Below are 23,101 nucleotides of genomic sequence, written 5' to 3'. Positions count from 1 at the left end.
ATTGGAAGGATTTCTCAATCAGATATAACAGAAAAGATCTTAAATTAATGTCTCATTACAAGCATACAAGCTTTATTCTAAATGATTACTTAGACCACGGATAATACTTAGGTATACATTTGAAACATAGAAAACCACTAAGAATTTTATTAACGGTCCTATCCATCTTGACCAACATCATCCAATGTAATTGGGATGTTTTTCCATGTGGAGCAAACTGCAAGAAGGAAAACACACATTACAAGTGGGAAAAAAAAAGACATGCACAACTACATTACTGCCTCCTCTCCTCGATTTTCACAGGAAAACCTCCTTTCATTTTGGTAGTCAAGTGAGCAAAGTAAACTGCCTCAAAGCCATCTTCTGCTGGTAGCACCCGATATTGCTTCATAACTCCAGCCACCACCCTCTTCATCTGCAAAAATGCCATTTCCTTCCCTAAACAAACCCTTGGCCCTGCTTGGAAGACTGGATATGTGTATGAATCCCTTCCAACAAATCTCCATTTCCCGGTAACCTCCTCCTTCTCCAACCACCTCTCTGGGCGAAACTCACCCCAATCTTTGCCCCACAATGACTCCATCCTTCCCATTGCGTATGGATGATATACCACCTGCATTCCTTTCTTTACTACAGACCCATCTGGCAACACATCGTCGCTCGCTGCTTGCTTGCCGTCAGAAGGCACTGGTGGGTAAAGCCTCATGGTCTCGCATAGGGCAGCATGCGTGTACACCATATCCTTCACCTCATTGAAATGATCGAGCCCTTCTGGTTTCTCCTTCAGTATCTCCTTCAATATCTCATTTTCTACGTGAGGATTCATGGAAACTAACCAAAAGAACCATGTCAATGCTGCCGATGTAGTATCACGACCAGCTAAGATAAAGCTAATCACCATGTCTGTTACAAAACTCTCATCCGAATGCCCAGAATTCAAGATTCTTGATAGAAGATCCTCTGTTTCTATTGAAGATTTCTCTTCCAACTCTCGTTTCTTTTCTTTTACAATACTGGCTGCAAATTCACGAACTTTTGAGGCTGCTATTCGCAGTTTCTTCTCTGAACCAATATCGAGTGCCATTTTCGCCTTCCACACCCATGCAAAGATTGATCCAAGTCGTCCACTGCTTAGTAGTGTGGCTTCTTCAAATGCAATTGCAAACTCGGTCTCTGGTTGTGGGAATGATTGAGAAAGATACTTAGGGTCGAAACCAAAAGCAATCTTGCATATGTTATCAAAGGCAAATCGTTGAAGGATGTCTTGTAGATCAAGAGTGGATTTTTGAGCTGCAGTAGCGTCGAAGAGAGGAAGAAGACGGTCAGAGAGCTCGTCTTCCACCACTGTCCCGATGAACTTGCGGAGGGATTTGGTGTTGAATGCATGACTTGAGATTTGTCTCTGAAACTTCCAGCTTTCACCATCAATGTTGAAGATGCCAGAACCAAGAAAACTAGAGAGGCTGTCTTGAGAGAAACTACCCTTTGGGTAGAGGGAGAATTGGGACTTGAGGATGTGCTGGACGTTAAGGGGATTGGATGTTATGAGTTCGCGATGGCCAAGTGAACGTTGAAGGATAATGGTTCCAGTCTCACTGTTTTGTAGAAGCTCTGTCACCCATGGATGAAAACGACCTTTGTTGGCAGATATGGTAAGAGCGGAGCCTATTAAAGGGTATGATCTGGGTGGCTTTATTGCAGGAGATGAAGACTGTTTCTTGTAACACTTGGTTGCATAAGTGAAGCAAGATTTGAACAAGAAGAAGAAGGGAAGAATGAAGAGGAGAAGGTAAGGTAAAAGTTCAAGGTGTAACATGATGGATCGATGATGGGTTTGATAGGAAAACGATGTGTTAGGCTATGTGCTTTCCAGTTTATCTGATCTTCTGTGTTGTGGTCTTGTGAATTTATAGGAAAGCACTCCTTCAATAGTTTGATTGGTTCTTGATGGTGTTCTGCATTTTGGTTTCAGATCTCAAACTCGTGCATGAACTCATGGGGATTAGAAATGGATTAAGGTAATGGTACTTCTAGAAACAAGATGGCTTGGATTAAAATAAATGTGTGATAGAAGCTTCCTTCCACTATTAATATTTACACGTTGAAATGAATGCAAGGAATCTGGTTACCAAAAAAGAAAGGTTTCTAGAAGACTTTCACAATTAAACATTTCACATAATTGCAATCGTCACCAAGAATCCGCACTAATGGAGATACTAATTCAATAATTAGAAACATCTTCTTATTATAAATAAACTATTAATTCAATGATTAGAACAAAATAGTTACAGGTTTACCAAAAAGTATCCTATTGAAAATTAATAATGGGATTAAAGATCTAACAATAAAATATAAAATATATTTCCCTTAACATTCTGTTGACTTAAAAATATAGTGAGTTTGAATCGGTTCATGTAGCCACACTAACTCGAATTAAACATAGAAGTTACAAGGAGGCCATGGCCCAAGATGATGTTTGCAAGTTGCAATTAAGGGTTGGAAAATAAAGCAATGGCTCATGAAGGTTTGAATATTATACGTTGATGAATCTTATAATTTAGTAGTGATGCGTCCAATAAATTATCCAATCGTCGGACTCCTTCGGATTCTTGTAAAAGGAATGTCAGACATGGGTCGACCTAGCGGTCGGGAAGCCACCTCCGATGGTTTAGTCAATAACAGCACCACCAATGAACTCTGACGAGTTGCAGAGTTTAATTAATAAGAGACTAAAAGGTGGGAAACGATTCAGATACCTTCCTTTCGTGTTATGCGTTGATTTATATAGGATTTACCTCTTACTGTCCATTGTTAGATCAATTCACAAGTCTGATTTAAAGTAGTCCGATTGTAGGGTTTTCTTTCCTCAACGTGGGTTAGTTGCGGTTCCCATATTGAGCACGATCGTTTATCCCAAATCTGGCAGGATCACGTTTCCTTCTATAACTGTCGAGTTTTTTCGCGTGCAAGGCACCAACGGGTTAACCCTTGAATCCGGTCTCGACTGAAGCAATCGAACCGATCATGGTTTGACCTGGTTGGGAATTATTTTTTCTTATCAAGTAGGTATTTAATGAGAGATTTCTTGTAAAAGGAGGAACCAAATACGTTTCAAGAACACTCTTCGTTCCGTGCTTCATCATCACACCTTTACTAGCACTCAGCCAGAGTTTTCTCAATATTTTTGATCTTCAAAGTTCAGATATTATGCTCTAAGCCTCTAACCATGCTCCAATATACCCACCTATGTTTACCATGAAGAAAGAGGCACACCTGCCATATGGTATACATAATTTTTTTCCTGAATTGTTGAGTATGAAATAATATTAGTTCTTTTCTAAAGACAATACTATTTTATCATGCTATTTGGTACTCTTCTCTACATGGCTTGTTCATTGATGCCCTCTCCTCTAAATATATAAAAATTATAAATTATAATATTTATATTTATATTTATGTAACACCTTTAGTGTGTAGAAATAAGTCAATGAGAATGTTAATACAAGCCACAATCACCATATTTGCTTAAAGGAAATCACAAGAAGACAAATTTTATTTTTGACTCGGAGAACATACACAAAAATTTATATTGCAAAACAATTCATTTTCACCACAATGCACATTTTGATGGAGTTAGGAACGAAGAAACAAAATCTCAAAAGGTAATTTATTCACAACTTTTTTGATCTAGGTCTTCATTATATTTTAAATGGAGATCACTAATAATCTTTCAAATCCAAAATTGACTAAAATATAAAATTTTAAGGATATAATTGGCATTCAATATGTTTCTATAAATGAGACTAATGTCATCTTTTTGACTTCTGAATTTTGATAAAGGGTAAAATTGACATTATATATATTCAATATTGAGTCACTTAACACATAGTAATTATATAAAGAAGAAGGTTTGATTAGTCATAAAACTAAAGTATAGAGAAACAATTGTAATTATCCCTTAAACTAATTATAAGTTTGGTAGTTATTTGCCCAACATATGGTATTTGTTTTTGTGTTTCGTTCGACTTTCTCTAAATATCTTGGTTCCATCCATGCTTCTCTTTTGCAGGGGCAAACATTCTTCCGAGAGAAAAAAATCCATTTATTGCTTGGGCATGATCCAGTACGCTTGAGACTTGGCTATTGATGCTATTGAACCCCAAATTGCATTTCTGCAGATTTTACCATTACTGTTAATCAACATACGACGGGCAAAACGGGCAAGACCTGAATGCCACGCATTTAATGTGCAGCATGTGCTGTCATCGGTCGAGATCAAAATCTCGGTCTCACAAGTGGTTGAAAGCGAGAGGAATGGTTGAGACTGATTGCATAATTCACAAAGTATCATCATTTTGTTGGACTGCCTAGAGGATGCGTGACCAAAAATTCTGTAATTTTTCCTTTCAGGAGTGTGTTCATCTGGGTAGACCAATCTATTGTATAACCTTAAGCCAAGACGAAGAGAGAATTCAATAAGTCCAGTGTTCTATAAAATTTAATCCAGATTTCAAGCTAGTGAATGCCAACAGACTGGGTTGCTGGCCATGTGTTGATGAGGGATCTGATAAACCCTAGTTTCAAGTTTCAAGTTTCAACCCATGTCTAACTTTCAAGAGCTCACCTAATCCCAGATCAGCTCACCCTGCTCTAGAGAGAGAGAGAGTAGAGCTCATTATATCGAAGAAGAGAAGAAAAGGCGAAAAATCTTCTTGATGTTGATCACCCCATCAGTCTGAATCATCAACGCAGTGTGCACCAACCTGCCCATCGTATCTGCAAAATAACTGAGGTGTGCACAATGCCGAACATGAAAAGGCATGAAGACTATACTTTTACAGATGACCCAATGGCATCTTACCTAAAGTGTAACAAATCCAATGGAACATAAGATTCGAATTCAGAAATCATGATAGAAAATGTTGTCCCTCCCCCTATCAATGTTATAATTTGTATAGCCTACAGATTTCTAAATACCACAATAGGCAAACAGAAATATTCAGAATACAAATCTGTGAACTTCAGAGTTGGAGATACAAAGTAATAAAGCGCAGTACATGGTCAGGCATCATGTCCATCCGAAGATCAGGAAACATGGGCACTAGAACTGTATTACCTATTGGCATGCAAATTGGCTTTCTTTTCTCCATAGCTGAACAATGCTGAAGATAAACAACATGCATCCAGATGAAGCAAACAAAAAGGATAACTCAGCACCAAATCTGTAAAGATGATCATTCAGCACATTGCAGGCATGTATTGATTAATGTTGCAACCCTGTTTCAATTTTAGTTCCATCCATCTCAACCATATAATGTAAAAGCAAACAGTCATTACTTTTTCCTCTACCTAAATTCTATTCTTCAGCTGTGTTCACCACCAGCGTATCATCCAACGGTTTGGTACATCATGATGATTATACTGGTTGTTAAAATTGCCTCCACTTGATAAAACAGTCAAACTGATTTCCTCATCATGGTCCAAGAGCCACTCTCACACTGATACTCTGCTTAAAGGGTCTAATCTCTCAAGCAAAAACCTACTTCATTCTTGTCTTAACAAATTTTCCTCTTGAAGCCTTCTTCTCCATTCTTTCTCTTTTCTTGCGACTCTTTTCATCCTCCATAGTCCCCTATATGAAACACAGAAACGGGCATAAATACAAGAATATAATTCGCATACCAACTGTCATACATCTAATAGATTAGCCATGAAAATATATTAGAGATATAAGCAACAGTGTACCTCTGAACCCTGAGACATAAACCCTTTAGCAACACCGAAAATCTTGTATCCACCAAATGCTGGAATCTGGAAAGAACAAGGAATGGTTTGATTGAGCAGATGTGAAACCTCTTGCATACACATTTAGATCAAGAGGACCTTATTTATGCTTCTTCTAGAAATCAAAGATTTTATTGAAGGGAAAAAGAAATAAGCCAGAAAAGAGACATTAAAAGCTGAACAAATGTGGTACTACAGTTCCTTCTTTTTTTCTTTGGTTTTTTTTTTGGTGGGGGGAAGAAGAGATGACCCAAAAAGTCAAAGCAAAGCATGCACCAAGGAGGCTTTACTCCAAGAGGTACTGCAACAAGAAGGAATCCTAAGACATTTGCATTATGATTAGCACCTCATTCTCAACTTGAAAGTGAGAACTCTTTGCATTGCTAGACCCTGGAATTTTTAATCATTACTTGCCCCCAACAACACCGCACAACTACAAAGGATTTTCTTTCCACCATCACACAAGTCCATCCAAGTGATAAAGCCCAGCTCCATTCCCTATATTCTGCTGTCATAGAATCAGCTATGCCATATGCACCCATGGGACCCATGTTCCAAAACATAAGCATCTGTATTTCGTTAAATAGCACTAACAAGAGGGGGGGGGTAAGGGTGGAATTCAAAGAACGCTGAATCCCGTCACAAGTTTCAGATGATGAATGACCAGTCCCTTTGATGACTAAGTGAGCTCACTTATGCAAACATTTGGCTGCATGGAACCTCAGAAGACAGTCTATGTTGAAGTGGTGGTAACAGCTCTTACAAGATTGTTGCGATCCAAATGGAGAACTAGTAGGTAAGCCTGCTACTCAAATAGACCATGTTGGAGATATTTATATCAATGACACTATTAAAGGGATGAGAACGTCAAATAATATATGACAACTAAAAGGTGATCTCCATACTCGATTTGGAAAACCATCTGCTTTTATGTTTATGCTAGACTTTAGATGTTTCCCACTCCTGGTATTGGAATATCGGATACCCCAAGGAACAAGCTTATTGTTGTTATGATGCAGGCCTACTATAGGGCTACAATGTAGGCTGTAATGGAAGGAGAACTAGAAGCATAGGGAGGGGAAGAACAGGGAAGTAGAAAAAGGTGAAGGAATCCCTCAATAACGAACAAATCTCTTCAGTCTATTCAATCTGAAAATTGTATCCTAATACAATCTATTTAAAGGAAATAAAATGCAAGTCCTAATTGAAACCAAAAGCCTAATCAAAGTCTCACTCTTACGTAGGAATAATAAAACAAGTAAAAGACTAAATTCAAACTGAAATAGAATACTTAAGTCCAACTCTTGTTGGACCAAACCCCATAAAACTCGTGCATTTTAGGGTTGGACAAGAACCAATTGAACCGGTCTGACACTGCATCATGAAATGTACCAGAGGTTTAGGTCTACCATTTTTGCTGACTAGTCAGTCGTAGTCCCCCTCTCCCTCTTTCTTTTTCGTATATTCTTCTTCCTTCTTCCTTTCGGGGTTGTGGTAATGATATTCTTCATTCATCCAATACTAAAACTAAAAGGTGAAAAGCCCTGTTCAGTGGAGTTCACCAGGAGATATCTAAGCCACACAATTAGCATGCCCAAGATTCCCATCCATGATGCATGACTAGAAGATATAGCAATTTGGTAATGTTGTATCTTACCATATGGAGTCATTAATGATAACTCACCAAAGCAAAGAGCCAAGGACATCTCTTCCCTTGTGTCTTGGGGAAGGAGGCACAATACAACAAATGCGGGGGATCAAATTATATATAAAGGAAGGGTTTGGAGTTGATCCGACAGTTTGGCACTTTTGCACAAAAGAGCCATCAAACTCAAAGCAGCTATTTTCTGATTTGTCCCAGCAGCTGGAACATTGCTCTAAGCAAAGGGGCCAGGCTATATATATTAGAAAGAAATCTATGCTTTCTCAAAGCACCACAGTTAAAGAAAGAATAGAAAACTCTTGTTCACTAATTTCAGGTTTCTATTTAACATATGCAAATGGTAAATGTAGTTATAGTCTATGTTCATACAAAGAAAATGAAGAGTATTCCCATGCAAATATGTTTTCTACCAGAAGTAGGATAAGTAATCTTACCACCAAATATGCAGTGCTTTGAGAGAATAGAAAACTCTTGTTCACTAATTTCAGGTTTCTATTTAACATATGCAAATGGTAAATGGTAGTTATAATCTATGTTCATACGAAGAAAAAGAAGAGTAATCCCAAGCAAATATGTTTTCTACCAGAAGTAGGATAAGTAATCTTACCACCAAATATGTGTACCAAAATTTCCCAGAGATGATGGACATCAGCTGTACAAAGATTGTAATGTAGATCACATCATGTAGGTATCTACAAAGTAATCAACTGTTAAACATTGGTGGCAGTAAAGAATTCATACCTAACCATTAGCAATGGACCCCATATCTAAAACAGTTCTTTTAGTTTCACAAAAAGTACAACAACAGAGACAAACCTCTTCCAGAGAAATGGGGTTGACTACATGGATACTTGTCTTCCAATCAGGTCTACTTGAGGCCATACTAGATACAAGGTCTAGGCTATGTGTATCATTTTTCAACAAATATTATATCAAATTAGAGAAGAAAAAAAAATGAAAAAGCAAAACAGAAATATTATAGACCATATAGACTCCACGTATGTTGGAACAGAACCAGAGAAAAGAGAAAAACAAAAGCTACAGTATCAAGTTAACAAGATTTGGTCCAAGAAGAAAGTCATGCCTAGAATTTTTTAAGCACTTCTCAAAAATTTAATAACTAATTTGACTGATTTGTCCATTTATTTATTTTATTATTATTATTTTTTTGGGGGCGGGGGGGGAATGCAAGACTGTAACCCAGTGTTCTGATATGTTGTTCAAGCCCCAAATAACTCCAGTACGGAAACCCAGGTTCAGTCTAGTAAAGCCCAGAAATAGAAGCTAATGGATGTGAAGCGATCCAGCCAAAGGAATGGCTCAGGGATTGAGTGTAGGTGCAAACAGAAATAGAAATATTCCAAATATCAATCAACTCTGACCAAGGGTTGTTCAGTTATGATCTTCACAAACTACAGCAACACTAAATCAAATGAACTGCAACAACTTTTAACAATAGATAACAATAGCAGCCTCTTCAGTTAGAGACCTTAATGAGTAAGTTGCACACCCAAATAGTAACAGCAACAAGGAAAAAAGATAGGGAGAAGGGGATAAGAAGACAGTAAAAGGAGGGGGGGGAGTATAGTGGGATGAGCTATCTCAACGTGGGTCTCTCACCCACAACTACCTCAGTTGTAGAACATGGATTCCTTCGTAACCAATGGCAACACTACCTGAAAATTTGACTTGTCTAGTATCTTATCTTCTATTGCAGCGAAAAGGCCTATTTATAGCTTGGCTAAGGCTTTACAATAAACAGATTTTTTTTTTTTAAACAGAAATTAGAAACTAATAATTTAGTAAGTAATGACAACAGAATCTTATGGAAAATATAAAGAACTAGAATTATAACAAAATAGGCTTTATAATTCAGTGACATGCATAAATAACTAGAAAGGAAACAAACTAAGCTTCCAAATCTCCCACGAATAAAATCTCCATGTAATCTGGTCTCCTCCCCTTCCTCCCCCCCCCCCCCCCCAAAAAAAAAAATCTTAAGTCCTTCAAGAACATTCCCACTTAAGGCCAAGTATGGGTTGATGCACAGTCACATTCAATGGAGGCCTTTAGATGCCCCTCGATGGAGAAGTGATTTAATCAAGAACCAAAGAATTAGAAAACTAGGGGTAGACCTAAGATAACCTTAGAAGAACTGCTGACAAAGGACATGCTTAGCTTAGCTTTGTATCTAGGCATCAAATAGAGCTGATGGGAAGGCAATGATCCATATAGCCGACCCCATTTAGTTGGGATAAGCTTCTTCTTGTTGTTGTCATAAAAAATGGCTGAGTTGCGACAAAGTTCATGTGAACAGTGTTTTGGCCTCTATTTGGCCCTTTTGGAAGAACAGCTGGACTGAATGGGCTGACTTGAGCTAGCCTGGTCCATTTGAACCTGCCTCCACGATTTCCTTCTGTCCGGCCTTTGATTCTACATTTTTTTTTTTGAGGGGGGGGGGGGGAGAACATCAACCTCCAGTTCAGCATGGGAAGAAAATTAATTGAGACACTCCCAAGATACAAACTAGCTATTATGATCTAAACCATTTTGTCTCACCCAACCAACTCATTTTATTGTCATTTCTCTGACCTATTTAACTAAAATGTCTTCTTAACCAGCCCATTCATGCTGAGCATTTCCCCCTGAAACCTTGGTATCACATAAGAACACTTATGTTTTGAAGAAAATCCCCAAACAGATGTGTACATTTAACTTCCAAGGGAAGAGAAAGAGAGGGGGAGGAGGTTCACTCTGTTCTAAGATGCAAACCGTAAGGATGTTCATAAGAGTAGATCAAGTTATGAAACCCCTGCTGAAGTAATATTACATTTTCTCAGCTTACTTAGAAGTTAGAACCTCTTTGCTGTCCTACCAGATGTTGCTCCCTTCTTTCTTGGCCAACTTGTTTTGTTGTAAATATTTTTCTTGCACATAATATTTTGCATGATGTAAAATTGTCATATTCTAATATCATTTCCATTTATGTCAAACAAACAGTGGAGAATCTCTTTTCACAAGAAGGTTTCTCAATCTGCCTATTCATATGGAAACAAACAGAGCTTTAACAGACTCATTACATCCCTCATTGTTTCATTCAACTAATGAATACCCTAATTTTCAATCATCCTTGCACATTCCCTCAACAATCACCAACATATCAACACACCGACATATCCAGTACAAATAACCCTACTCCAGCAGTTTCTGGTACCAGCAAAACTCTTTCTGCACCAACAGCTATTCCTTCCAGACTGCTTCACTAGCATACAAGTCAAGGTGTCTCCTGGGCATCTAGGTGCCTTGCAACTATGGCAACCATATTGGTGTCAACTTGCATCAATGCCCTTCTAATGCCTTGTCACCTAGACACTGTGAGAGCCATGTTTGCTACAGTGGGTGAGTTTCTCTACTATGTTTTTCAGAGGTAGTTACCACCCAGAACCTCCCCCCTTGATAAGCACATTCAGTTCTCAATAAACCAAAAGCAATAAAGCAGGAATAAGAAAAATATAAGGATGCATAAGATATGTCAAAAGCTTAAAATAAAGTCCATAACAAGAAAACATATACCCACAAACTCCACCAGTGCTCATATCAAATCCCCCATCTAGAAGTTCTCCATCCTCATCATAAGCTGGTTGTGCCATTTTGGCAAGTTGTTGATATGGAATTGCATAGGCCAGCGAAGTGACAAGGATGCCAGCCCAATGCTTCCAAGTGACGGATGAATGAAAGATAAGCATCCTTACCAGAATGTGTATAATCTGCAAAAATCACAAGTTCAGCCATATTTAGTATCTCAGAATTACAAGGTTTCAAAATTCAACCAGAATGGGAGAGCTTTGGTGAAATATTATGGTTTTAACAAAATGCTAAGAGAAATTTGGGAAGATTAGTTTTTTCCAGAACGCCAGAAACTTGTATACATTTTTGGTCATTTCGGTGAAACAGTAACATTCCAATTATATTTTGATTAGAAAGCTCCTCCAACTAAGGTTGTAAGGCAGCATCTCTCCTCTAAATGTTTCTCTAAGGTATCAAATCCAAGTGTTTGAAGGAAATTTTGGGGTAAGATTCGGAGAGACACAACAACAAATAAAAAGCTTAATGTCAAAAAACAAAAGAGGAAAAGAAATTGTAGCATACAGAAAACTGCAACAGAAATAAAGGGAACTAAAACAGCATTTCAGATATGTGTAAAGGTACTTCCAGGAGAAAGAAGATAGTAAACTCTGAACAATGGTTTGACCCAGAACTAAATCCCAGAAATATACTCAATAATAGAAAGCGAGAGAATGTATATCTACATTAGAGGCCACGATGAAACGAAATAGCTTGTTCATGTGACGAGCATTCTCTTCCTTGCGTTTCTTCGCTCCCTGGTTTGCCATCTCTACTCACAAAATTCCCGCAACTGCACAGATACTCTCAAGATTCAAATTTTGATCAATTCTCAATAAGTAAGAGAATTTCTGAAAATCCATATTGAAACTGAAGTAGAGAAATCAATTTGATAATGCCACGTTTAACTCAATCAGCAATCATCTTTTTTATCTGTTATTGATTGATATATCCTAATAAAAATTGAGCCTAGGAAGCACAAGCCATGATCAAAGACCCTAGGAAGCTTGCGGGATTAAAAACGGCACCAAACCAACCAAAATCCATAGTTCCTGCAAATTGCATGAATAGGATCCAATTGTTCACCTACGACAGATTTTTCGGTATAACATTTCTGTAACTAATTTGAAGTCACACAGAACCTCGTACTCCCAAAGACCCATGAGAAACATAGATTCAAATAAAAACCTACTTCAATCTCCACTGTAAACTCTAAAAATAGTAATCACTGAAACTCCAAATCAATCAACAACGAAAACCTCGAAATATATTCAATAAAACAGGAAACCGGTAGAAATTCGTACCAATTACAAAGTAATGATCGTATTTTGATTCTCAACTCAGAAATGTCTTCTCTACAAACTCGTCCCCCTTGGTTCCGAAACTCAACACCAACTCCCAAGCTACCTTTGCAACAGATGCACGGAGAGTGTGTCCACGAGTAAACACTGAATCATTGACGGTATTTTACCAAAATGCCCTAACGGGAGAAAAAGAATTTTTCAGACAGTAGGGGGTTGTATGGTAACCATTCTGTGCCAAAATTCCCACTTCAGCACTGAATCCACTTTTTATGCTTCTCAGCTGAAGTGGGCAAATTTGGCACAGAATCATTGCCGTAATCTTGTATGGTTGGACACAGATGGGCACGTTTCTCTGGCCCAATTTGGCACAGAATCTTGTATGGTATATATGACTTCTGTGCCAAGACGGGCACATTTTTTTAATAAAATATTTTTAAAAAATAAGTATAAAATAATTAAAAATACGTAAATATGCTGGTTCAATTCATACACACCACATAAAATCAGTGTGGTTAGATCCTAATTTATCACTTTTTTTTTTAAACCCTAGTTCATCATTGAATCAAAAGATCCTTGGTGGATTTGAACCACCATCTCTTGAAACATGCTCATGTTCCAAGTGTTCTACCAATTGAGCTAAAGATCCACAAAAGAACATGGAAAAATTAAGTTAATTCTAGCAACATCAACTTAATTAACTTAATTAAGTTAATCAAAGAACATGGAGATGGGCACAACTCGCAGCTTGTACCTTATAGTAGCAGTTAAGAAGAACCCAGTCAATGTCTATAAACCCTGAGAATGATTGGCGTACTCCTGAACCAATGCACCAAATAGAGAGGGCCTTTCTAGCAGCCGAGATGGCTTGTCAAACTCTTTTGCAAGTCCTGTCCAAGCAAACAGTTGTCAGCAAGTTTTTAAGCCCCTGGTTGATGAATAATGATGCAGTTTCATGACCATGGCATCAATAAGCAGAATTTATTAAACCAGAAATGCATTCTGAGGTACTCAACAGTCAACATAGTGGTTACATCATCCAAGGGTTGCAAGTAATACTGAAGAAAAGTAGGAAAATTAACAAAGAAAAACACAGTAATGATGACAATGTAGCAACTAGCATCACCCTTTAGAGTAGCTATGAAATGTATACTGCCAATATTCTAGACAAGTGTAATATGTAATCAAGCATAATGCCTGCAAATAGGAAAACAGAACTATCTCTCTAGTCCAACAAAAACACCTACAAATGCAAACCAAATAAATAGAGACAACAAAATCAAACTACAGTTCGGATCCATATGAAGGGAATCAAAATCCTTTATCAGACTACCGTATGGAACTTAATATTTTTGGTAGTTTCCTGCAACTTTCTGAATTTTAAAAATACAAAGGAATAGATTCTAACAGGGAGGTTAATATAATACAGAAGAAATTGCTGATATTCAAGTGAATAGGATGACACGAGGAATAAAGAAACAGCCATATGCAAAACAAACCGGTGTTACCAGGGCCTATAAAATATCCCCAAGAACCTTGGTCCTGTTGTAAGATTGGTATAAAAAAATCCATAAGACTGTTTTCCATCATGTCCCACTCAGGTCTAAAAAGATTCCAAAAGCACAGGAAGCAATCAGACTGACCACATTGCAAATCAGAAAAATAAAAGAGTTAATCACAGGATCCTAACCAAATATATGACACACAAGGAGAAATCCTCTAATCAATCACTTATCAGGAAACCAATTAACTGCATTGTGTTGGCTGTCACAAATAAGGCAACATACAATGAGAAGAAACAACATACTATGTGAATGTAAAACAACAGCCAAAGAAAAGGGCAATGGGTGGGGGTGTTTGAAAATTAGGGAAAAAGAAAAAAGAGTCAAATTATAAAATCAGAGCTTTTCTAGTTCACCTAATCAATTCATATAGACCCAAAAAATTCTTATCTAAGCTAATCCAACACATAACACCAAAGATAAAATAAAACAACGATGACACAAGATACAACATGATTCACATACCAATACAATAACTCATGGATCAGCTCGAAAGAGATAACATCAAGGGACTATTTTCAAGTATCCTATATGATCAGAACTTCAGGAACCATATGCTTCAAAAGAGGGGGAAAAATGACTTTTGACTTATGAGTGAAACTTCAAACACTAAAGCTGCTTTGAGGACTACAGATCACATAGGGTTCCAATCCATTAATCTAAAACCAAAAAGAGATGATTAATCAAGTATTGCAACCCGTTTTTCAGATTCTATTTTAAGGTTTTACTGTTAGATTTATAATCGGAATAAATCAGCAGATGAAATTATGATCGAGATCAAAAAAACATAATCATTGTATCTAATACTTTCAACCAGGTCTGAAGCTGTACAAAATTTCAATCATCTATCTATTTACCTTTTCAAAAATTTCTATTGCAGAAAAAACAGAGAGGAAGAGAATAGAAAGAAAAGGAGAAAATGCTGCTGCAAGGAGAAGAAGAATCTGCTGCTGCTACCTACGTTTTATGGAGAAGAAAAATATGACGGTTCTGCATGCATTTAAAAAATAAAAAAGTGCAGCAATAGCTTGCATTCAAGAAAGGAAAAGGAGGAATCCTTGTTAAAAAGTTGAAAGGGGGGCAACAACGAATTTAGCAAACAGAAAAATAAGAAAGAATCTGGTTTTGTTATTCAGAACAACTATGTGCAAAAAAAAATAACTATGAACAGTTGCAGAGATAGGGCAAACACCGATAACCTCCACTCACATTGAACGAAGATGAAGAAGTGGGTTGCAGACGGCTTCGGTTGAAGAGAGGTCAGTTGCAGAGACAGGGATCCGAGTGACACAAGAGGGCTTCGGCTTGCAGAGATGAGAGAGTTGCAGAGACAGGGATCCAAACACTTGTGTTTAATCGGTTGCAGAGACACTTCCCCACGATCGGTTGCACAGACGCTTCCAAACAGAGAGAGGGGCTGCAGAGATGCTTCCAAACACGATCGGTTGGAGAGACTCGTTTCGGAGTCGAGAGATTGAGAGAGTTGGGAGAGATGAGAGAGACGAGAGAGAGTTGTGAGAGATGAGGGAGACGAGAGAGATATGAGAGTTAGAAGTTAGAACTAACGCGAGAGATGACCGTGCAGACGTCGATTGCAGAGAGAAGAGAGTGCAGAGAGACGAGAGAGTGATTGCAGATAAGCTTTAAGGTATCGATGAAATTACATCGATAACCCTAAATACCGTCATCGATGAAATTGGAGCTTCTCTGGCGGCACACATTTGCTGAACCAGCACAGAAAATCTGAACCGGTTTACCATACAAAATTCTGGTCACTTCTATGTCAAAACCAACAAATGGCACAGAATAAGTATGCCAGAATCATTACCATACAACCCCTAAACTGCTAAAAAGGAATTTTAACTTTCCTCCCAGGGTTTTTTTAGTTTTTCTGGGTAATCTTTGGGGGATTTTCTACTACTTTGACATGACCATGTTTTATATTCAATAAAAAGCACTTTGTATTCTGGTACACTTCTCAACCACAAATACCATGGTGGGTCCCGCTTCTTTTAATTTTTTTTAAGATAATTATTATTATCTTTTTATATTATAATTTAATTACTATTATATTCTTTTTTTTTTTTAAATTATTAATTCAACATTCAACTTTGCCAGTAATGTATCTCACTTGATGTCATAGTTGAAAAGTGTAATTTTAAGGAAAATGATCCAAATTATATACCGATCGCCCTTCCCTCTGGATGAAGAAAACCTAACCTATGTGGGTACCAAACAACCATGTGTTACCCAACTAAAGGAGCGAGGGATGGGTGAACATTTTCCTTAGGCAGAAAGGATGATGTTGAACAAGTAGATATTGTTCTCCAAGAATAAAAGGATGCCAAAATTGTTCTCCAAGAATTAACCTAAAAAGACTTTTTAAAAATGATGGAGGGGAAAAATGTATGACTTGAGCTTTCCAAATAATGAACTTGAACAAAATTGGTTAAACAGCAAGAATCCGTTTAATTAACCCAATTTAATTGGGAGAAAGTTAAGTTGTTGTGTTGAGGTCTACAAAGGTTGCAAGTCTTCTAAGTGTCTCACATCTAAATTGTAATTCTATGAAATGCACTTTTTTTTTTCAATGAAAGGGCAAGTAGTCATTAAGATCAAAAGGCTCATTAAGTTATTTTGGATTTCAACCAATGAAGATTCATGTTGTATGGCCAAGAGATCTAGATATCGTACATAGTCTCTATATCCTATATATCTGATCTCAAAGGGTCGATTCAGTTGACAAAGAAAGATATCTCATTAGTGAGAAGTCAAGAATTTGAATCTTTCTTGTAGTTGGGGTGAAGCTCCTATACTTATACCCCAAGGATTAGTCAAAGTGCATGCAAGTTACCCTAAATGAACCTCAATTCTAAAGAAAAAACCACCTTGAAATCTTATATACATTTGAGGTTTTAAGTGCATAAAAGTATCTAGAAGTATCTTAAAGGATTGAATATAGTGTCTCCCCCCAATGGTTATTGACCACGAATTACAAGGGCCATAGGTTAAGGTGATGGGGTTCATTTTTTTTAAATGTTTTATTATTTTTCACTTATGGGTCCTACATAATTTGTGGTTGTAACACCATCGAAGAGCATAGAGTGCTCCCCGTCAGAGAAAATGATCTACACTCAAATAGACCATCCATTAGTAAACAAGGATTGTTCCCCTGACCAGGAGAGAGGGGGGGAAAAGCACCAATAATGGTTCTAGCTTTGGGATGGTTTTTGTATTATGTGAGGCTATGTTTGTTTGCAAAGGTGGGATGGGGAAAAAAACATGTGGGTCCTATGTGGAAATGAAAAGGTTTTGTGGAAAAATGATAGCGGTGAGCCCTACTTTTTATTTTTCCCAACTTTCCCACAAAGTCCCACCAAATATATGGAGTTTTAAAATGGTTTGGGGTGGGAAAGTTGGGCTGCAACATCACCAGATAATTCAAGGAAACTTGTCTCTCACTTTCCCACTCCAAGCAACCAAACAATCTACTATTTTGGGATTTAAAAGAAAAGTAAGAAATCTACACTTTTTTCAAAAAAATTTCCGCCCCATCTTTCCCACCCCTACCTTTATTCCAGCAAACAAACGCAACCTGATGGTTTTTGGAAATGAGATAAAATTTCCACATGTGATTTACGTGTTTGGGTGGAGAAGCAACAATAATGGATAGAAATTTTAAACAAAGAAAACCCATAAAATTTCCCCTCACCATCCGGCAAATTTCCGGAAAACTAGTTTGGGGTGGGAAGCGGAAGTGAATATATATCAAAAGAAGTTGAAAATTAGTTAGAAACGAATGGAGAATCTTCCCTCACCATATCTTTCTTCAAATAAAACTCTCTTCTCCAGTGTTTCGCCATTAGAGAAACTTCGAGCAGCCCCTGCGGGCCAAAGCGGGCTTGGCCGCTCTGCATCTCTCTCACACATATAACAAATCTGCTCTCTCTCCTGTCCAGTTTCAATATAAATGATGGGAGAGGGACAGAAAAATCTCGCCTTGTCGTCGTCATCTTCAGAGTCAGAAGAAGAAGAAGAAGAAAGGGATGAATTGCAGAAGTTAGAGCTTGTAGGGCCAACATGGAAGAACAAGAAAAGGCTTTCAAAACAGCTTTCAATGTGCAAGACGCCGCGAGATGAGGCCTGGGATAGGAGGCGACGCCAGATACTCCGGCGGAGAAAGGTGTTCGAGGAATCTGATGCCGGTGCTGTTGAATTGACAGATGAGGATCTTATTGAGCTCAGGGGTTCAATCGAACTTGGATTTGGGTTCAATGAAGAAGATGGACACAGCCTCTGTCATACATTGCCGGCTCTTGATTTGTATTTTGCTGTTAATAGGCAGTTCTCCTCTGCTTCTTGTTCTTCTTCCTCGTCCTTGGACACCGTTAGTGTTTCAACTCCAAGGGGTGACAGCCCCATGAGCGAACCTGATTCTTGGAAGATCTTCAACCCAGGTTTCACTCTCTCTCTATCTCTCTCTGTTACTGATTTCGCTTCAGTCCTGCGCCATACGGTCCTGTCCACCATCGGTCTCTGTTACTGATTTCGTTCTTGAACATTAAGCAGAGTCCCTCTCAGTTCCTCTCTTTACATGCTGGGCTAGCTATTGTATTTCAAAATTTTCCTTCCATTGAACCATTGAACCACAAATCTGCTTCAGCACGTGAACCATAAAAATTTGGCCGGTTTTGCTAACTCACAGAAGTGGACTATGAGCATGGATATTGTATCCATTAGGGTCAGGGTGCAAGTTTGGCCTGAGCCGAGCCAAATCAAGATTATGGCCCTAAGGACATGTTAGGGCCAAGGGCGGGCCTAAGATTACTCTTTCGCCCGTCAAGCTTGTTCCATCTAGTCTCTAATTTTTTGCCCTGACCCTAACCCTAATTTTGGCCTTGATCTTAGCCATAATTTTGACATTGATGTTTGATCTCAATAAATTAGGAACAGTGACAAGAATAGGGTCATTCAGAGTCAGGGCTAGGGACAAGGTCAAGTATAAGGCTAGATCCAGGGATAGGGCCAAGGATAGGGCCAATTAGGGCAGGAATGGGCTTGGTTTGACCCTGTAGGACTTAGGGTTAGAAACAATAATCATTGGCTTTGAATTAGGGTCAGGATGGGAATAGGCTTAAATTAGAATACATAGGATTGGGATTGGGATTGCAAAAATCCGGCCCAGCCCGACCCGTTGCAACCCTAACTAGGACAGAGGTATGTGTTTTATGATACTTTTTCATCACACAATAAGGTTAAGGCCCACATTTGAATATTTGTGAAATGAATTAGAGGTTGGATTTCCAATGGGTCCTATGTGGGTCTCACCCTTTTTATTATGTGGTAAAAACTCATTAGGAGAATGCATACCTCTCTCCATTGATGGGGAGGTGACCCGGACTCATGGACTATGGTCAATGTCTGGATAAATCCTTTCTTGACCCATCAATGGATCTCTCGGATGAACCTTAGTGGCAAGGGATTACAAAGAAAAACGAAAATATAAAAATACAAAATAAAACATTCATTCTAACAAGGAATTCTTGTTGAGTTCGGACCAATTCTTCGTCAAGAGAACAATTTGCTTCTTGACACTTCCCAATCACACAACTGGTAAGATTCATCTCTGGATATTGATAATATAGATAAAGGAAAATCTCACCTTTATTATGTGCGTTAAAAAACGTCAAAAGAACATATTGTTCTTCCCTACCAGAAAGGTGACCCAAACGCTTTGTTGTTGGCCATTAATTTACGTATAAATAATTCACATGTTTAAATCAAAGTCATTATCATTACATAAAAGAATCTGTTTAAGACTGAAATTTCATCAATATTTAAATTATTATAAAGCTACATCAGGATCGATTGATTTCCCACTCAAAGGGATTGACATGAATAGGGACATTATTCTTTTGAATGTATCAAACCCATGGTCCAGTTGTTATATTTATTTTATTTCTTAAATTTATTATTATAATTATTATTTTTTATTATTATTATAACAAATTACACTGACATCCCAAAATGGAGACCTCAAAACACTAACACCCCACACGAAAAACACAAAGACCGCAAAATTGAATTTTTATTAGATATATTTGTCCAATTTAGAACTCAAAACAGTTAAATCATTATTTATTTTCTTTCAATTCCAAAAATATCCATATAACAAACAGTGATTTAACTATTTTCAGCGATAGATTAGACAAATATATTCAATGAAAATTCAATTTTGAGGTCTCTGTGTTTTTTAAGTATAAAGTGAGGTATCAATACCTTAAGACCTCCATTTTAGGATACCAGTGCAATTTGCTCTTATTATCATTACTATTTTTTTTTTCTTGTCTATCCATAATGGTAGGGTGATTAAAACCTCCTAACTGTTACTTTCCGGTCTGTACATGCTTCGCAGGAGATAATCCCCAACAGATAAAAACAAAGTTGAGGCACTGGGCACAAGCCGTAGCTTGTGTTGTGAGACAATCTTATTGAAGGGATTTTTTCATTTTTTTGGGTAAACTTATTGAAGGGACTATGAGAAGCGTAAGTTGTGTGTATATATGTGTGAGAGAGACAGAGAGAGAGGGAGACTATATCATCTTAATAATATATCCTTGCTCTGTTGTTTTATTTTCGTCCTTTTTGTAATTAATTTACACGTATATGCAGCTAATATGTATTCAAGGCTTCATGTATCCTCCAAATCATTATAACATCATAGAGCACATTTTCTCTACTCAACTAGAATAAGCCCATACACAGCAACCCAACAAACAAAAAAACAAAGAACACAGAGTCTGAATCCTCTACCTGTGCGAGTAGATGATCCCAATTCGAAAACACAAGGTGAAAACACAAGGGCATGTGCCCCAATTAAGTGGCTTCAAATGCAAGGCAACAAGGCACAGTCCTTATCAGCTCCCCATCATGGAAGTGTCAAGAGAGCACATTGTTCTTCCCTAATGGGAAGGTGATTCAAACTCATAAGACACAAGGTAATGCATCTCAAGATTCTCCCATAAGATGGAGATGGTTGCCTGCAACATGTGCCCTTTTTCTCAGAAGACTTGTGACACTGTAAAATTGAATTTCCTCCGTGTGAAGCTAGAATTCAAACCTTCATCCCCTTCTAATCTACATTGCGACCAACTAGACTAGTTGAGCATTCTAACCACGGTGCCATAACGCTGGCATCAAACCAGCAACCTCAAGGGAGATGAACGACAACTAACAATTGTCTGAATTTTGTCATCAGTTGAAATTACAAAAGAAGCTAACAGTATATTAGTGAATGAAGATATGATCTTATAATAAATATGTAACTCCAAGAGAGAGAACAAGTAGACCAGATTAGAACAAAAGAACGAGGGGGTAAAAAAAGTCCTTAGCCAGTGAACAAGGCTCTGCATTAAACACAAGAAATGTTCAATGAATCTGTTGATTCAGAATCATGGGATGAATAGATGCTATTGATGATGAATCAATCTATTTTTTCTACTTCAGTCACTAACAGGATCTAGGAAAGATCAAATGCATATAGTTCTAACCAAAACCATGTTTAATGAGACCCAGATGATTGTGCTCCCCTCGTATCTCTCCACCACATATTTAAAAGGGGAAACACTTCAACACTAACAAGGTAGATAAAAAATAGACCCCCTCCTAGATATTGTGGTGGAGGAGAATACAATAGAAGTTCCCAATATAGATCATATTGGAATTTCAAATGTACATGAAGAGATCATAAACATTACCTGATGGTGTCATACTTGCTCAATCCAGCTCAACAAAAACTTGCCCATCTACCTTGCAAACTCAAACCCCTATGAAATATAGCAGCATCAAAGAGCATAACAGGTGTATGGTAAATTCCTTTCTTATTGTTATTTTTTTCGTTTTGCATGTTTCTAGGTCAGGGATGGATTTTGTGTTTTGTTCTTTCTGTATGTTTCTGGGTCTTGGAATTCTATTTAATAACACTATAATTAACAAAAAAAACACAAAAATGTATAAGATGCATTAAACAGAAATATTTCTAATTTTTCTACAGATCACATAAAATGCCATTAACTCTATAAACCACTAAATTTATATTGATTTTTGCCTCATTTCAACAGTTATATATACATAAAGGAATCCGTTAAAATATTGATCACTCTTGTATAGCTCAAGAAGTGCGCATACAAAGTCAAGGACACCAAAAAATATGCATTCCTTGTCTCATGGTTCCCGTCTCTCATCATATATTTTTCGATCCAAAATCTTATAAAAGGTTTTTTGCTTAGGTTTGCAAACTTTCCCTAATTCCCAGTTATGTTTATCCACAACCATTGTCTTCTTCGGAAGAACTCTTCATGCCATTGATTTTCAACCATCTTTTGAATTAAAAGTCCAGAAAAAATATAAAATAAGAGTGGTTATCTACTCTCAAAAATATATATGTACATTGTTAAATTAAGAATTAATCAACAAGGAGGAAGTAAACCTTAAGACGAATGGCCATAAGATCGCCTCTCCTGATGATTAGTATGGTGGAGATGTTGACGATGAGCTAGAAGATGAGATGGCCACATTTCAAGGATCTATGCATAATAAAAACTATTTGTCTCTTTCCAGTTTATGTCTTTAAGAAGAGATGGCCATTGCTGCAAATCACAAGAATAGGACAGGAGTAATAAATAGAGAAACAGTTAACGAGATGAAGTAAAACTCCAATCTTCTACAATGAAGGAAAAGCCCAACAACAGATGTTCTCAGAATATTTTGGATTCCTATTTTCTTCTCATCCTTGTTTAGTATGGCAGATAATAGAAAAAAGGGTAAAGAATGGCTTTTCCTTAAGGGATGTTAACAACAGGTGACACTCTCTTATTGGGTCTTGGCAGCCCATGCCAGTGAATTATCTGGTTTTAGCAACACTCTTTCTCTTCCCCACCTCTCCCCCCACATGCTGTGCTTTCTTTCAAGCTATAATGTTACAGGAGAAAAGTTCAAAAATGATGTCCACAATGGCAACATGGAATTGAGAACTTCAAGAACTTGAACGTTGCAAACATACAATTAGTAAACACCCAAAATATGTGGTCTCAGCAAAAACACAAGAAGAATGGATCTTTCTTACGGAAGGAGGCTACAAAGCTTATACATGATACATGCTTATGGTA

General features: G+C 37.6%; 2 protein-coding genes and 1 pseudogene across 5 annotated transcripts; 1 reads left to right on the top strand and 2 right to left on the bottom strand.

Moving 5' to 3' along the window:
- Positions 1 to 274: 274 nt before the first annotated feature.
- LOC149000497 (cytochrome P450 94A2 pseudogene) lies at positions 275 to 2,187 on the bottom strand (annotated as a pseudogene).
- Positions 2,188 to 5,210: 3,023 nt separating this feature from the next.
- Positions 5,211 to 15,595, bottom strand: LOC149000496 (uncharacterized). 4 transcript variants are annotated; one of them, XM_089139651.1, is made up of 8 exons: positions 15,144 to 15,595; positions 13,127 to 13,262; positions 12,376 to 12,551; positions 11,758 to 11,864; positions 11,021 to 11,214; positions 8,055 to 8,139; positions 5,746 to 5,811; positions 5,211 to 5,632 (listed from the first exon to the last, which is right to left on the bottom strand). In XM_089139651.1, exons 4-8 carry the CDS (start codon positions 11,839 to 11,841, stop codon positions 5,540 to 5,542), a joined length of 522 nt encoding a protein of 173 aa, XP_088995777.1. In that variant the 5' UTR covers positions 11,842 to 11,864; positions 12,376 to 12,551; positions 13,127 to 13,262; positions 15,144 to 15,595; the 3' UTR covers positions 5,211 to 5,539. The 4 variants fall into 4 exon arrangements, with proteins under 4 accessions (XP_088995777.1, XP_088995778.1, XP_088995776.1 ...); XM_089139652.1 differs by having other exon boundaries at positions 12,376 to 12,519; XM_089139650.1 differs by lacking the exon at positions 12,376 to 12,551 and having other exon boundaries at positions 15,144 to 15,594.
- Positions 15,596 to 17,811: 2,216 nt separating this feature from the next.
- Positions 17,812 to 20,429, top strand: LOC149000495 (uncharacterized). The gene is made up of 2 exons (XM_089139174.1): positions 17,812 to 18,391; positions 20,350 to 20,429. The coding sequence occupies exons 1-2, from the start codon at positions 17,905 to 17,907 to the stop codon at positions 20,427 to 20,429; spliced, it is 567 nt and encodes a 188-aa protein (XP_088995300.1). The 5' UTR covers positions 17,812 to 17,904.
- The last annotated feature ends 2,672 nt before the right edge of the window (positions 20,430 to 23,101 follow it).

The sequence above is a fragment of the Hakea prostrata genome, chromosome 11 (assembly GCF_041222555.1).
Source record: "Hakea prostrata isolate BN-2017 chromosome 11, UWA_Hpros_2, whole genome shotgun sequence".
Taxonomy (NCBI): domain Eukaryota; kingdom Viridiplantae; phylum Streptophyta; class Magnoliopsida; order Proteales; family Proteaceae; genus Hakea; species Hakea prostrata.
The sequence above is the reverse complement of the archived record's forward strand: the minus strand, read 5'-3'. Positions and strand labels throughout refer to the sequence as shown.